Source organism: Halichoerus grypus, chromosome 6, assembly GCF_964656455.1.
Source record: "Halichoerus grypus chromosome 6, mHalGry1.hap1.1, whole genome shotgun sequence".
NCBI lineage: Eukaryota > Metazoa > Chordata > Mammalia > Carnivora > Phocidae > Halichoerus > Halichoerus grypus.
In genome coordinates, this window is record NC_135717.1 from 53,251,294 (window position 1) to 53,268,676 (window position 17,383).

General features: G+C 47.5%; 1 protein-coding gene across 12 annotated transcripts in view; it reads right to left on the reverse strand.

The window, feature by feature from the left end:
* The window catches only part of FRMD4A (FERM domain containing 4A), a 596,094-nt gene that overhangs the window by 130,902 nt on the left and 447,809 nt on the right, over positions 1-17,383 (reverse strand). For all 12 annotated transcript variants that reach the window (XM_036114111.2, XM_036114096.2, XM_036114077.2 and 9 more), the window contains one exon: positions 5,227-5,319. In XM_036114111.2, the coding sequence (XP_035970004.2) occupies positions 5,227-5,319 (93 nt within the window). The remainder of the gene's footprint in view (positions 1-5,226; positions 5,320-17,383) is intronic.

Genomic DNA, 17,383 nt, shown 5'->3' on the forward strand with positions numbered 1-17,383 from the left:
CGGGAGACTGGAGGCAGGGAGTTCTTGGAGGTGCTGGAAGGGGCTGGAACATGTGGACCTGGCCGGCCTTGGACGCTGGGCTAAGGGTCAGTCTCCCTCTGAGGGGTGTGCATGTGAGTGCGTGGGCACGCATGCAGTGGGTGGGCAAGGAGGCCACAGAAGGGGCGGGTACAATTAAGTAAGGGAGCAGGAAGCTGAAGCTCCCTTGGGCCAGCTTTCCTTTTCTCTACAGAATCATAAGCAATGTCACCTTCTTGGAGCAAAGGAGTGAGCTTCTGGTTTGGAGTCTGTGGCAGGGAGCAAAAGCCACCATGGGCATCACAGAGGGCCCCAAGCAGGTGCAATGGACAGAAGTGGCTAGAAACACTGATGAGCTGTGTGAGATTGGTCATAAGCAATCGTGCACCAACTTGCAGCTGTGTGACCCCCCTCCCCTGGCCCTGACCACACTCGGCAGCTCAGAGGCAGAAATAAAAGAAATAGGTGACTGGATGGATCCCATCCTACGTGTGTGTGCACGAGCACGCACAGGGGGCATGCAGGCATGTGACCGGCAGCAAAGGCAGGGGGTCCTGGGGAAGGGCTGGTTGCAATGGTGGTAACACGGATTGGACTGAATCGGCAGAGATGAGGACGGGCAGGCTGAGAGGGCCTGAGAATTAGGGGAAATGGATGCAGAGGTGCACGTGGGTAGGGGTTCGTCTGCTCCGCTCCCCGCTCTACCCTTAGCTCCTAAACTAATGCCCAACACACGGTCAGTGCCTGGTGGATATTTGTGCATCAGTAACTGAACCTATTGCCAACGGTGAATGTGCAGCTCAGTGTCCCCAAGGGGGGAAACTCACTCTCCAGAGCTCGAATGAGAGTGGGTCTTGGCTCTCCAGGCCCTGTAGTGATGCGGCTCAGGGTGCTGACGGGACCGTGGAATCTTCCTACATGAGAGGGAAGAGCACGGTGCGGGGAGAATGCCTTCCCACTGGTGTTCACCCTGGTTAGCAGATGGCAAGAAGTTCTCAAGTGGGGCTAACAACACATACCTCGGCTTCTGAAAACTCCTGCTTTACCATGTGTGAGGCCCCTTCCTCCGCCACTATGGAGGTTCCAACCTGCCTCCAAGTTTTGCGACTGCAGGATGTCCCCCCGCCAATGGGATGCTCTCTGCCAAGGCCACTCGGAGTTGAGTAGTGCCAGACCTGGAATGGCAGGCCTGGGAGGGCTACTGCTCTCCGCACCCTCTCTCCAGTGGGGGTGCATCCGCGCCTGACGCCATCTCTGAGGGTGGACCCTGGTTCTGCAGCCGCGGCCAAGTGTGGAACACGAGACGGCCCAAAGTCACTGATCCTGACTTGGTGGCCTGTGGCCCGGCCAGAGTCTCTGAGAAGCAATCATGGGGTCGCATTTCACTTGTGGAGAGAGACGTAGCATAGTGCAGCGGGGAGGGCCCGAAGTTTGGAGTCAGATCTAACTGAACAGAGGTGGCAATTTATTCACGGTATTGGGAGGAGAATCAGCATGTTGGGCCCTCATCTCCCTCTTTTTTTTTTTTTTTTCGAGATTTTATTTGACACAGAGAGAGAGACACAGCGAGAGAGAGCACAAGCAGGGGCAGAGGGAGAGGGAGAAGCAAGCTCCCCACTGATCAGGGAGCCCAATGCAGGACTCGATCCCAGGACCCTGGGATCGTGACCTGAGCCGAAGGCAGACGCTTAGCTGACTGAGCCACCCCTCACCTCCCTCTCTTTACCTAGGAGTAATAATACCTGATTCAAGGGCTGTGAAGATTTACAATCATCCTGAATAATGGATGGATGTTTAATAATGGATAGTTCCCTTCCCTCAGACCTTTTCCCTTTTTAGACCATTATTAAGACTCTGAAGGCTCTGTGATCACTCCTGGTGATCTGACTCAGAAGGAGGAAAGGGGAGGTCCTTTTTAGGCTAAATCATGGGTCAGTGAAGACGGATTTTCAGTCCTCTGTCCCGCCATGCTGAGAATACCCAGCAGCACGACACCAGCCTCAGGCCCTTTGAGGACATGCTCAGAGGAGAAAGCAGAATTCCCCGATTTCAGATTCATGTTATTTAATATATTGGGGTCTTATTTTTCATCATCGGTTGAATGGAAGTGGTAATTCTGCCCCCTCTCTCACAGATGTTTCGAATATGCATTACAGCAAGAGAATATATAATTGCCAAATAGTAAGCCATGCTGGGATGGCAGCCCAACTTTAGATCCCCAGGGATACGTGGTTAATATTTCCACTGGATGAATTCCCAAAACTTGACTTAAAGCAGTCAGCCTTTTCCATGGTCTTTTATTGGGTGCTTTTATTCTCACGAAGGCTAACGGTGCACGTGTTACAGGGATGAATCTATAGATGTTTAAACAAAAGGAGAGAGGCTAGGAGCGGCTAGAGAGACCGCTTGCAGGCACGCACGTGTGCTGCTGGCTGGGCTGGGGCTGCTCTGGCTGCCGCGCTCTTGTTGAGAAAGGAGGAAGGTCAGTGAGCTCATGGGGAAATCGCCCAGCCGGACGGGAGCTCCTTTATGGACCCCGGCATAGTCCAAGGTCTGAGTCCTTTATGAAGATAATTCATCCTGCAATTCCTTTGGAGAAAATAGCCTGCGGGCACCCCTGGAAAGGCACCGAGGCACAGCTGGGAATTCTGACCAGGCACCAAGGTAAAAATGCACAATTCACCTACGTGAGAGCATCTGTCTCCTCTCTTGGAGAAAACAGACTCTTGGTGTTTTGCTTCTGTGTTGCTCAGCTGGCTGCAAAGTGGGGACTCAGGAGAGTGGGGTCTGGGAGCCAGGATCCTCTGTGATGGGTGCCAAGGTGACACCCACCCTGGAAGGTGGTAATAGTTCAAGTGACAGATGATGGGGAGAGGGGAGGATAGGGCAGAGGGTGGAAGTAGCCAGAGAGAATTAATGCACCTAAGAATCTGAGGAAGAGGAAAGACTTCAAGGTTAAAGTCTACAGGACTGAATGGATAACGACATCACAGATTTGAGGGACCACAGAAGGCCTGGGGAGGTCCAGATGATGAGTTTGGCTTTGGAGCTGCTGAGTTAGAAGCACTCAGGTGGCCAAGGCTGGACACAGAAACCCGAGGCTCTGCAGAAAGAGCAGCTTTTGCAATGAGCTACAGAAGGAGCTCCGCCTTGTGACAATATTCTGCTAGGGGTCTGTCCACAAATGTGGCCCAGGAGAGTTTTTCCCTGGGCAACGTGTTCTCTGAGATGCCTACTGCAGCCACCTAGGAAAACGGGTGGCAAATGGCAGAAGCATTCATTCCTGCTTCTCCATATTGTGAGCCCGGGCCCTACCTCTGCAGCTCTCCTCTGTGTATCTGGTGTCACAGACAGAAGTCACGAGTGACTTGGATCGGCCAGCATATCCTCAGTGACAATTTCGTGGCGCCCCAAGCTTTCCTCCAAGGCTCGGTTCCCGAAACCCACCAATAACTCAGCTCATAACAGACCCTTGCAAAAAGCAGCTAATATACAACCAGCCCGGTATTCTCTCTTCTTGATTAATGTTGGTGAAAAGCAGCAGGAAGGAGTGGAGATCCTGATGTATTCTGGCAAGTGGACTCATCCACCTTTGATTACAGGTTAATGAAACACTTAAATTCAACTGAGCCTTGCCCGACGTTGCCGCACCCCCACACCACCCCTCGCCCCCCCAGTGGAATTGTGAACTCTCCTTTATGCAGTTACCTTTCCATTTATCTGAGAAAATGGAGCCACCATTAAAGAGACTGTGACATCAAGATCACACCCATCAGTAATGGAAATGGCTAAGGTTAGCTCTGATAGGCTTGCAGCTTTTAAACAAATAAAAAGGGCATTAAATTCAAGTTTAATTTTGCTCCGCCAGCAGAGGTGAAGATACATGTTCTCATCTGGGACATGGACCCTTTAACTCTTATTAGGCTCTCTGACGCTTTCCATGGTATCAGGATGGCTAAGATTAAAACTGCATTCCTGACCATGCTCTTTAGGAAGAACTGAACTGTGAGTTGTTTGTGTCCTGCTCTTGAACTTGTTAACATATATATATATTTTTAAAGATCTTATTTATTTATGTATTTGAGAGAGAGAGTGCAAGCGCACGCATGACCCGGGGTTGGGGGGCAGAGGGAGAGGGAGAAGCAGACTCCCCACTGAGCGGGGAACCCGATGTGGGGCTCGATCCCAGGACCCTGGGATCATGACCTGAGCCCAAGGCAGCCGCTTAACTGACTGAGCCACCCAGGCGCCCCATTGAACTTTAACATATTTTAAAAGGACAGGGTGCGTGTATTGGGTACGAGTGCTGGTGTCCACTGGAAGACGGAGGCATTCGGGCCTAAATGCCCCTGCAGTTGTGCACAATGAAGGTTCTGCACAAAAACTGCCTGGTGGTTCCAAGGACGGGGTGCTCCGGGAGACGCTGGATCTGGACGCTCAGATCCTGGCTTTGCCCCTGAACCCAAGACACAACCCCCCCTCTCTGACTTGCCAAAACCTTCTGCAAATGAAAGTGGTAAGTCCAGCTGACTTCATGTTTGCAAATGTGAGCCATGAGGAGCAAATTATATTCTCTGCAGCCACAGAATAAAACTTCTTATAATAGATTAGTGAACAGAAAATGCCCATCATTTCTGGTATTTTATTAAGCCGTATCCTCCCTTCCTGGGGAATGCATTGAACTATGGTTTGCTGCTGCATTTCAACTATTCCTATTTGGAATAAGATAAAATAGGCAAGTTTCAAGAGGCCAAGTGTCACTTGTGAGAAAAGGAAAGACTCAGGGGCGCCTGGGTGGCTCAGTCGGTTAAGCGTCTGCCTTCGGCTCAGGTCATGATCCCAAGGTCCTGGGATCGAGTCCCGCATCGGGCTCCCTGCTCAGCGGGGAGTCTGCTTCTCCCTCTCCCTCTGCCTCTCCCCCTGCTTGTGCTCTCTCTGTCTCTCAAATAAATAAAATCTTAAAAAAAAAAAAAAGGAAAGAAGACACAGACATTTGTGATGTAGCTCCAAATGACCGCCACCAATAATAATAATAATAACCCCAGGATTTGTGTTACTGTAAGAGACTCCGTTTAGTTTGAGACAGATGTTTGAGACAGATGGACCACAACGAACTTGATTCCCCTTTCCTTTAATCACGCTGCCCTCCCAGACTTCTTGACAAAGAAAAAACAAAGAAGTAAAAGGATGGATACAAGGCGTACATACCTGACACAAAAGTACAAAACCACTGGTCCTGACTTTTTGGGGAAGTCATGTTCCAATACTCTTCGGTCTAGTTGAAGCCAGTTTAAGTGTCCCCTGAGGAGAAGAGAGACAAATGGGTTAGGACTCTGGAGTTTGTGGAAGCTTCTGCAACGAAGGCATGTGCGCAGCAGAACATGTCGGATCGCAGATCAATGTGGACCGCTCCCTCACTCCTAAGTTCTCGGTATTTGAAGAACCTCAAGGAGTCATCTGGGGGGGATACTGAATCAGCGGCAGATACCATGTGACATGAAGGAGAGGAATGACAATCAGAAAGTCTGGGGTTCGCGACCTGCTATCCATTTCCTCGATTGTGCTAAAACTAAAATGGAATCCTACCCTCTCTCTCGTCCTGAATCCCCTTACCACCACCCACCTGAGTGCCTTTTTTCCCAAAGACTCAAAACCCACTTTAGAAATGTTAGCAATCTTCACATCTTGCTGGAAGCAGACAGGGTGGAAAGTGAATCACAGACAGTTTCTTAAAAAATGAAACTCACACCCACCATATGACCCAGACATTCTACGCCGAGGTATTTACCTGAGAGAAATGAAATCTATGTCCATGCCAAGACTTTTTTACACGCAGATGTGTAGAGACACTTTACTTGTAACAGGTCAAAATTTAGAACAACCCAAATGTTTATCAATAGGGGAATGAGCATGATATAGTTGTAGAACAGAATACTATCGCCCTAAAAAAGACAGTGAGCTATTGGTACATACATCAACATAGATGCATCTCAGAGTAATTATGCTGAGTCAAAGATGCCAGACAAAAGAGTACAGACTGCAGGATTTCATCTATATGAAACTCCAGAAGGTGCAAACTGATCTATCCTGACAGAGGACACATCGGTGGTTGTCTGGGGGGTGGGTGCGAGGGAGGGCTTTCAGTGGGGCAAGAGGAAACTTTTGGGAGTGATGGATATGTTCATTATCTTGATGGTAGTGATGGTTTCATGGGTGTAGACACATGTCAAAACTCATCAAACTGTACTCTTTACCAAGTGTTTATTGTATGTCAATTTTACCTCACGAAAGCTATTTTAAACAATGAACCACAGAGACCTTTGATGATATACAAATGGAGTGGCTTATGCATTTCTTCCTTCCCTCTCTTCTTTCCTTCTGTAAATATTAATTAATCGCCTTCTCTGAGAAAGGGTCTGGAGATGCAGCAGTGTACAAAATAGACACGATCCCGATTCCCCTGAGCTTATAGTCTTGTAGGGAGACAGACACTCAACCACTATTCCCACAATTAATGGCAGAATTACTAATCAGGGGGCGCCTGGGTGGCTCAGTCAGTTAAGTGTCTGCCTTCGGCTCAGGTCATGATCCCGGGGTCCTGGGATTGAGGCCCGCATCGGGCTCCCTGCTCAGTGGGAAGCCTGCTTCTCCCTCTCCCACTCCCCCTGCTTGTGTTCCCTCTCTTGCCTGTGTCTCTCTCTGTCAAGTAAATAAATAAATAAATAAATCATTAAAAAAAAAAAAGAATTACTAATCAGAACGGTATTAGGACCTAACACTTATGGTACAAGGACCATGAATAATGAGAACATGTAAGGACCTGATTGAGTTTGGGGCCCAGAAGTACTGCCTGGTGTTTGAGATTTGAAGAACAATAAGAGTTAACTTAGCAAAGAGAAGGGGGACTATGTTCTAAGCAGTACAGCCAGCATGTGCAAAGGCCCTGAGGCAGGGAGAAGTATGGCATGTTGGTGTCGTGTGAGTACAGAGGGATGAGGCTGGAGAGGGCAAGGACCAGCTGCTGGGGTCTGGGAGGCCACGTTGAGGAGATGGTTTTTGCCGAGTGAGGCAAAACCACAGGACAGGTATGAGCAGAGGAGTCTGCCTTTTCCTCTCCTCTCCTGACCCAATCTCAGTCCAGCAGCCCGGAGGGCCAAGCCCTATAATCCCCTTTACTCAGGAGGCTCATGTTGAACAGACACAACTGATACACGAAGCCTCCTTGGGTGCCTGATGCTATGAAACACGTTCATAATGTATACGCACGTGTGAAATGCTGGCATTGGTCTGTGGATAATGGGAGACAAAATGTGTCTGACTCACTGCATTAGAATGTTTGCTCCTCCAAGCACATGCTTGCCTCCAACAAATGCAAGACAGAAAAGACGCTAGAGGTTTTCATCTCCACTTTGAGGCTCATTCAAGCTGCACCTTTTGCACAAAATCCCTCTTTCAATGTGGCTCTAGAGATGGCATTTGGATCTGCTTCTGGAGAGTGTCCATCTGAGGAACTCGGGTTCTTTTTCCTCCTTCAATGAATCTCCATCTAGAAAAATATATTTTTTTTCTACTAACTTTACCTTTCATGTTTGGTTATTCTTCTCTGAACATAGTAACGATAAAAAATAATGGGAAAAAAGGTTTTCTAAATGAACGACTGGATCACTTTCTTCCAGAAAGGTGGGATAAATTCCCGTCCAACTAGAACACGGGATCTGGAAGCAGAGAGTGCCAACTTGGTCTCTGGTTGTACTGGAAATGCCGAGAATGCCCCACAGGGTCATACTTTTTCAGATCTCTGTGCCTGAGCTCATGTTGCTCTCTCTGCCTAGAATGCCCTTCCCCTCCTTCATCACCAAGTGAAGTCTGAACCATCCTTCAAGACCTGGCTCTCTTGTGTCTCTTCCAGAAAGCGCTCCTTGACCCACCTTCCCACACCACACACCAGCCTGGGCTGGGCACCTCTCTGGACCCTCACGGCACCCACCCCAGGCACACCTGCTCCCATGCTCCCCACCATCCGTGGAACGTCCCCTGCGTATGCTTTCTGTCTCCCTAGCAGACCCTTTACATCTAAAAAACAGAGACCTACTTCATAAGGTGAAAGTGTGTGCTTGATCAAATGGAAGGTATTAACACAAATATTATAATTATCCTAATTATTGGATAATAAATTACAGCCACTCTCTTCCTGCCTCTGAAAAGGTCCAAAATCTTCCAGAGCCTTCTCTTTAGGCTCAGCCTCTTGCAAACATGCCCCATGCATGCTCTATGCTGTGCCTTTGATCATGCTGTTTCTCCTAATTGGAATAGTCTCTCCTCCTCATTATCCGAACGCTAGCCATTGTTCAAGGCTGAGTTCCAGTCTTTCAGAGAAGTCATCCTTCATTGTTTCCGTCTGGGGTTTCTTTCAAACTTCTCCAGGCTTGTGTGTGTGTCATCTACAGAGCATTTAGCATATTTTGTACAACTTGTTATTTAAAGAATATGACCCGTCTAAGATGTTACGTTTTCAACACTGCTCAAAAGGACTTGCTCATTGATTGGCCACCAGAAGCAACAGATGTATGCCTGCATCTCAATTTATGAAAGTGACTGAGTGACAACACAGAGGTTAATGCTATTGAAAGAAAAGCTGAATGTTATCCAGAGCTTCCCCAGTGATGAGAGGTGCACCACACCACACAGGGCCATAGGGGAAGCGCCAGTGTTGGTTATGAGGCTGAGAAGGAATAAGGAGAAGGCAAAGGTCAGAGCCTTTACTGGGGTTTCCACAGGAAAGACAAGACAAGGCAGGGGAAACAGCATAGGGTTAGCTAGTTTTAATGACCCTGGCAGGCTCTGAGGCATAAGTAGGCTGCCCCCAGCTGTATGGTACCTGGCCCTGAACTGATTAAGGGCCGGGGCAGCCCTATAGAGAAGGTGGCTCAGAGGATGGGCTCTGGGTCAGAGGGGAGATGTAAACAGCTTCAGCTGTTCGTCTGGCTTTGGAATTAATGGATGCCAAGTAAACAGAGAATCTGAGAAAACTCCGAATAGCAATCCATCCAATGACCATGCGGATTTAAATTTTAATCTCTTGCCTGACGATAATTTGTGATAAAGGGTCTGGCAGGAAGAACCTTTTTATGATTGTCACAAGAGAAAGCCACAGCCCAGTCCAATGGCCCAACATTACTGACCACACGGACTGCTGGGGATTCGACCTGGGCTTTGGGGGGCATGATTCACTTGGTGAAGAACCTCCAGGTGAGGACACTGTGCATGACGGGACACAGACATATGTGTCCCTTGGATGCTACTCTGTTCTGTTCGGGGTGCTCACTGCTCTTCTTCATCCATGTGAACAGAAGAGAAGAGGAACAGATTCCCTCTCTAGAGAATTTCATTCCCCACATTAAAATTTTTTTAAAGATGGGCACTTGGGTGGTGCAGTCAGTTAAGTGTCTCACTCTTGGCTTTGGCTCAGGTCATGATCTCAGGGTCGTGAGATCGAGCCCCCTGTCGGGCTGTGCTCAGTGTGGAGTCTGCTTGAGTTTCCCTCTCTCCCTCTCCCTCTGCACCCCCTCAAATAAATAAATAAATCTTTAAAAAATTAAAAAAATTTTTTTTAAAGAATGACAGTTTCATAATAAATTTATTTAACTGGAAATTCCTTTGTTCGCAGCCATATATTGGTTTAGCATTTACCAAACACTGAAATATTTAGACAGTGAGAACATGATCAGGAAGCAGAGAGAACCAGGAGGCCAGAATCACCCCAAATAGCTAGCCTCCGAGGAAAAATGAATTTCCTTTCTCCACTTCCTCTGCTTGAACTCCTCAACCCCCAGCTGAGGGCTGTGAGGGATGGCATGACGCACACACGCATGCAGGGTTCTGACAACCATGGACAGGTGGACTCCCCACACCCGGAGTCTCAGGACTCGGGTGGAAGGAAGCGGCCCCCTCCGTTTTGCACGCCTGCAAAAATCTCTTCACCGCAGGCTGCTCACAAAGGCAAAGACCAGGGGCACCTGGGTGGCTCAGTCGAGAAGCGTCTACCTTCGGCTCAGGTCATGGTCCCAGGGTCCTGGGACCGAGCCCCGCATCGGGCTCCCTGCTCGGCGGGGAGCCTGCTTCTCCCTCTCCCTCTCCCCCTGCTTGTGTTCCCTCTCAAACTGTCTATCTTTCTGTCAAATAAATAAATAAAAAATCTTAAAAAAAAAAAAAAGGCAAAGACCAAAGGGACAAGTGACTCATCCAAGGTCTCTTATGAGAACTGCCTAATATCTGGTCAAAAGCTAAGAGATGGATTGAAATGCCAATTGGAAACTCCAGTACTTTGGGCTTGTTAAAATATTGTCTGCTCCTTGTATGTGGCTCCAAGTCACATCTGCTATAGCCAACAGCGTCAAGGGTCCCTCACCACACAGGACGCTTCCTTCCCTGCATCACACCCCACGGTCCCAGCACCAAGTCTCTTCCTCAAATACTTTTTTTTTTTTTTTTACGTTTGGGTGGGATGGGAAAGGAACAGGTCAAAGGAGCATCCTCTCTATTCAGTTTAACTAAGAGATGCCTGATAGCTCAGTTTTCATTATTCTCATTGATTTTTCATTTGAGAATTCACCTCGGTGCATTTACCAATAACAAAGCAAAAAATAAAAAAATGCCCCAGCTGACACTCAGAGTATTTGTGCTACTGCTTGACTGATAACTATCTTTAGAGCTGAGCAAGATAACACTCATTGGGTTTATGGTGGCAATAGGTCAAACTGTGGGGCTAGTAATAAATATGCAATTGCTTCCGGGCAACAGAAATTGGATGCATTTATTTAACAGATTGCTTTTAACTTCTACATATAATACAAATAGATTTTTGTTTTGAGTGTTGGCACCTTCAATAGAGATGGCCCTAAGGAGAGCTTTGTTTATAGGGAGCTACCGGAGGGTGGAGGTATGTGATAAGTCTGTCTGAGCTGATCGCCTCTTGGACCCCCAAGGGGGAACAAAACGCTGTGCCTTTTAGAGGTTTTTATGGTAGATAGGTTATTTCCTATGGAATGAATTTCCAAAGAAAGCCAAAGCAAGAGCATGAAAATTCTTATGGATGTCACTGGATGGGGGGCAGGGGGTTGGGCAGAGTGCTCTTCAAAGGGAAAAATGTTTAGCTAGTTCATGTCCTTAGAAATACATGGGCACATTGAGAACAGCTCAGGGAGAGTGATTTAGCTAGAAACTCTCAAATAGTGGCCTTCAATTATGTGAGAGAGCATGTGTGTGAGAGAGAGAGAGACAGAGAGGGAGACAGACAGACAGACAAAGATGAGTATCGAGGAAAACAGATGGCTGTTTGGTCCCACTGACTTTATGGCTTTAATTTTTTATTTATGGAGGAACTGTTTGCTCCACTATGTTCTCTTAAGGCTGTTCTGAATTTTCTTTTATAACACCTCCTACACTATATCTGATTATTTACCTCCTGAACTAAAAATACAAGCCTTACAGGGGGTCAAAGCTAGTCATTTCTCTATTTCCAGGGCTTAACAGCGGATGATAAATAAACCTTGCCTAAAGAACAAATACATCAGCTTCAAATATGCTCCATCGATCAATGCTGCCGGGGCGATGACAGCCATCCACGTAGAGATACAGCTCCTGCCCTAAATGGTCTCCATACTTGGGGAAAATTCACTGCTCACCGACTCCAGGATCTGAGCTCCACCATCTCGCTCACACTAGGAATGAAAAGGTCAGAAGACATGGATCCCTCCGGCCTCCTCAGATGGCCGCATTCTTTTTTATTTATCTCAGCTGCACACAGGAAGAGTCCTAGACCCCCTCTCTGGTCACTAAATAGAAGGTACTGTGGTTTGCCAGACATCTGGATGTCTACACGGGCTGTCCCCGGGGTAGCACTGAGCGCTGAATGCCATGTTCCCAGGAGCAACAGTTACGACCCAGGCACGGAGGTCTTGGCATCGATTTTCCTCCCCAGTCTCCTGGTACAGAGCATTTCATGAATGGAAATCCCAAACCTATTTCTAAAATTACTTTCCCAGCGCCGTATCCTCCTGTTGTTTCTCCTGCAAGGGGAAAACTGCTTTTCTACGTTATTTTCAAATTGCAGATAAGCTTGAGACTGGGAATGCTCTCCACCTAAGCCCTTCTCAGATGCCTCCGCCATTGCTCGTCATGCTTCTCCTGGAGGGGAGCAAGGACTCAGAGGGTTCTCCCCACTGTCCCGGCACTGGACTACGGATGCATTTCCAGTACGAGGCGCTCGGGACTTAAGTTATTTGGATAAATCAGACTGCAAATAGTACCAATCAATGATGCGATCAATGGAAACATAGCATGTTGTTAAAAAAAAAAAAAAATCCTTAATTGGTTCTTATGCTAGGATTCTGGCTTCACGGTGTCTGTGAACCCTCTAAAATTTGAGCATAAATTATTATGTGTGAAAATTTTGGTGGAGGTGATGGAACGTAACCTGTTAACAAATTTCAAAGGGTTCTGTGATTAAATAAGAGGTTAAGAACTAGTCATTTTCTTAATTGGCATGTGAAAATACACTCTAGCTGTACCTGGCTTTTAAAATATGCAATGATGGCTAAACAAGTTTCTTTCTCCCTCAGCTTTCTGAATACTTCTTCAAGGTTTTCATTACATGAATACTCATTTACAGCATCTGACACACAATTCGTCACATTTTTAATAGGAGATTCAAATTAAAATCTAAATACACTATGAAAATCATTACTTCAACTTGCGGTGTGTTTGACTAATTCTGTTAAATAGACTAAAAGTTATTTAAAAAATTTATTATTACTATTTTTAGAGATTATTTATTTTAGAGATAGAGAGAGAGCATGAGCGGGAGGGGCAGAGGGAGAGGGAGAAAGAATCTCAAGCGGACTCCACGCCGAGCACAGAGCCTGACATGGAGCTCGATCCCATGACTATGAGATCACGACCTGAGCTGAAAACAAGAGGCAGATGCTCAACCGACTGCGCCACCCAGGTGCCCCAATTTTTATTATTATTATTATTTTAAAGATTTATTTATTTATTTGAGAGAGAGAGCACACACGTGCGTGCAGGGAGGAGGGGCAGAGGGAGAGAAACTCTTAAGCAGACTCCACCCTGAGCACGGAGCCTGACAGGGGGCTTGATCTCAGGACTCTGGGATCACAACCTGAGCCAAAACCAAGAGTTGGACGCTTAACTGACTGAGCCACCAAGGCGCCCCTATTACTACTTTTATAAGTAGGCCCTACACCCAACGTGGAGTTTGAATTCTCGAACCTGAGATCAAGAGTCACAGGTTCTACCTACTGAGCCAGCCAGGCACCCTTAGGATAAAAGTTATTTAGAGCTTTTGATGATGGGATCCTCTGTCAACAGTTAAAAACTTAACCAAAAAATTATACACCTGGCTATGAAGGGTGTTTGCATATGTCCAAACTCATAGAATTGCACACATGAAATATGCATGGTTCTTTGTGTATCAATTATACCTCAATAAAGCATTTTCCTTTAAAAAGAAACCGAAACAGGGGTGCCTGGGTGGCTCAGTCGGTTAAGCGTCTGCCTTTGGCTCAGGTCATGGTCCCGGGGTCCTGGGATCGAGCCCCGCATCGGGCTCCCTGCTCAGCGGGGAGCCTGCTTCTCCCTCTCCCTCTGCTGTTCCCCCTGCTTGTGCACGTGTGCATGTGCGCTCTCTCTCTGTCGAATAAATAAATAAAATCTTAAAAAAAAAAAAGAAACCCAAACAGAGGAAACAAAATGATGATGGAGAATAGATCAGATAACTACAAACAGGGCTTTACTGATTTAAATTATGCAACCAGAACCATGGGCTCTGAAAACAAAACAAAACAAAACTTGGGTGTTAAAACCAAATAGTCCATGGAAATATCTCAAAAATAAAATGTACAAATAACTTTCCTTCAATGATGGGAGCCAATGATGGGTAAGTGAAAATTTCAGTTATACCATATGTGCTCATGGAAACACTAAATCTGAGCTAGTTCTCAAAACATTAGGTTTCCTGACTCTCCCCAAAATGGAGAGAGTCCGTAACTGCGCAGGTCCCCGGTGTGTCTCATGACATAATTGGTCATGTCTGGCCCCAAATACTCAAAGTTTGAGTGAACTCAGCTTCCCTTCTTGGATCTTAGGGAGGATGCAGAAGAAATTCCCTCCAACTTTCCCCTCTCCCTCTAGAACAGGGCTTTTCAAACTTGGCTACTCATTACGATCCGTCGGGGAGCTTTGAAAGATCTGGATGTTCAGGCCACAGCCAGACCAAATAAGTCAGAATTCAGGGGGTAGGTCCCAGGCACTGGTATTTTATAAAATGTCTTGGTGACGCCAATGTGCGGTCAAGGCTGAGAACCGCGACTCTAGCAAAACATAATTATTTTAAGATCAAATTTATACCAGCTCTCACTTTGCTTCAGAATGTTTTAAAGGCTGCCAAAATGTCATTGTTTGCAGGGACCACCAGCATTCAGACCATCTACAGATGACCACTGATGTCTCTTTGTATTAGTTATTAAAAATAAGAGGGGGCTAAATGCAATCGGATCTTGGAACAGAAAAAAAAAGGGCATTCGTGGAGATACCGGTAAAACTCAAATGAAGTCTACAGTTTAGTACCAATAGTATCAGAGTTTACTAGTTCCCATGCTAATCTCTCAGTTTTGAAAAACGTCACACACTTTGTAAACTATAACAATTCGGGAAGCTGGGTGGAGGGTCTGTGGGGAACTCTGCTCTTTTTGCCAACTCTTGTGAGTTTAATTATTTCAAAATAAAAAGTTAAAAAGTGAAATTAAAACAGGGGAAGCAAGTACTAATGCCGCAAAACTGCGGATTAGCCAATGATATTAAATATCCTGGGGCCCAAAGTTGTGCCTGGTGGATTTAGGCACTTTATTAAAGAATATAACCTGATGGTGTGAGAGAAGCTTAGAGAACCTTCCAATTTCCTGTCTTCCTTCTGCTTTTATAGACCTCGTCTCCAGCCCCATCCAGATCCTACAAAATGTCATCAACAGCAGTTAGTACGAAAGGCCTTGCTGGCCATCGATGACCTTAAAGTCATCTAGTCTACTATAAGGAATCTGATACTGCTGGGGGGATCGTACACTTGTTCGGTATTTTACAGCTCACGAGCCCTTTCCAAATGTTAGTCTTGTTTGATGTGCATTAGGAAATAGGCAAATCCACAAGGTACACCATGGGCTGTAATAAAAGATGGAACTTCAATTTCTTTTTATTATAGGAGGCAGTGTTGCACCTGCATAAATCCCTCACCCACACACACCGCACATCATAGTACACACGCACAATTTGAACACACGGCTATTAAAAGATTCTATATGTTGGGGGCGCCTGGGTGGCTCAGTCAATGAAGCGTCTGCCTTCGGCTCAGGTCACAATTCCGGGGTTTCGGGATCGAGTCCCACATCAGGCTCCCTGCTCAGCGGGGAGCCTGCTTCTCCCTCTGCCTCCGCCCCCTCCTACCACTAGTGCTTGCTTTCTCGTTCTCAAATAAATAAATAAATAAAATCTTTTTAAAGAAATAAAAGATTGTATGTGAGTCTGGCAGCGCCCAGAGTGAGGGCCAGAGGTGCCTATCGCAAGGCTAAGTGCTCACTGATGCGCAACGACCAACCTAGGCGGGGGCTCAGCTGCAGGCACAACTTCATGGTGGCAACTGTCCTCCTCCCTCCTACCAGGAAAAGGAGGAAAGTTCAGATGACCCACAAGGCCATCAGCCAACATCTGTTGGCCCCAGGGGTTGTCAGGCCACAACTGACTGGGCCCTGAGTCGCGGCCACCCCTTTGTTTCTGTCTCCTTGGCTAGTCCCTTGGGGGCTCTGGTTCTTGATTTCTGCGGGGCCCCTGACACTAGCCGGGTCCCCGTGAGTCGGGCCCACCTGGCAGCTGCAGCCTTTGCCCACTGAGCTCCCATCAGCTTTTGCTGCTCTGACACTTGCTGGACGGATCCTCCCGCCTGGCCTGGGGTAAAGGGGACGGGGGTGGCCACACTCTCCCTGGACCCTGCCAGAGGATGGCTCCCATCCTCCCATGACTTCCCCCCACAGAGCCCTCCACACCTCCAGTTCCATCACTCAAGGGAGTAGGACGCCTCCTGGCAGCCTGGCCTCACACTCGCGTGCTCAGGGGCACACTCACGCTTTCCTGGCCAGCCCAGAGAACCGGGAGCACTAAGATCGACGGCACACAGGCTGGGTTTTTTTGTTTTGTTTTTAAGTAGGCTCCACGCCAGCATGGAGCCCAACGTGGGGCTTGAACTCACGACCCTGAGATCAAGACCTGAGCTGAGATCACGAGTCGGACGCCACCGACTGAGCCACCCAGGCGCCCTGAGGGTGCTTCCTACCTTACAGCTGATTCGTTCTGGCCTGTGCTGTTCAGGCAGAGAGGTGCACCATTCAGCAGGCGTATTTCTTCCTCGCTGGCCTGGGACAACATGCTCATTCTTTGATTCTTGTTTATTCAAAAGGGAAGTCTAATTGGGGCTCACGCAGGGTGCACGGATCTTTTACAAGAGTAAACATACTCGGGCAATGTGAACAATGGGATATGATTAATTGAAACTTCTGGTTTCCTTCTAATTAGTGAAATGTATGACTAGCAATTTAGAGGGTTTAACCGTGATTCTCAGGGAAAGGGGTAGAAAACATCTACGTCTGTGAATGGAGTTGCGATGTATATTTGTTTTAAAGCATTTATTTTCTTACTATGCTGGCTCCTTCCCACCAGGTTCCTCCAGCTCCCAGCCGTGCTCACTGGCCCTACTCGTAGGCACAGTGATCATTCTAGACAAGGGCAACTCTCCTGCTTTCCTTCCTGCCCAGTTCCCGAGGCCGACCTGGCCCCTCCTGGCTTTCCTGAGGAAGACAGAGCTCTGCTCCCCACGCCTGCAACCTGGTTACACCACCACGTGGAACGTTGCTAATTTAGAGGGTGAATGTTCCAGTTCATCCAAGACAGTCCTCATTTACGTGCCCTTTTACTCACACCGTCCCAGGGCAGACATCAATCAGATGGCCACCCTGCCCACTTGCAGCTCCTGAGGCTAAGTGCACCCGTGTGCAGGTACATCTGATGACCCTTCCAACTGTCCGATGTGGGCCCCTCCTGCCCTCGTGTCTGAGTCTGTCCTGCCTCGATGGCACCATCTTGATGGAGGGGGCACGCGCCCCCCTCCCCGTACTGTCTTGTCCAGCCACTAACCTAACCATTCTCTTTAATATTCTAGGAAATTGTCTCTGTAATTCTAAGCATTTGGAAAGAGAGAAAGAGAGAGAGAGAGTGTACACAAAGGAAAAAAATTGTGAAACAT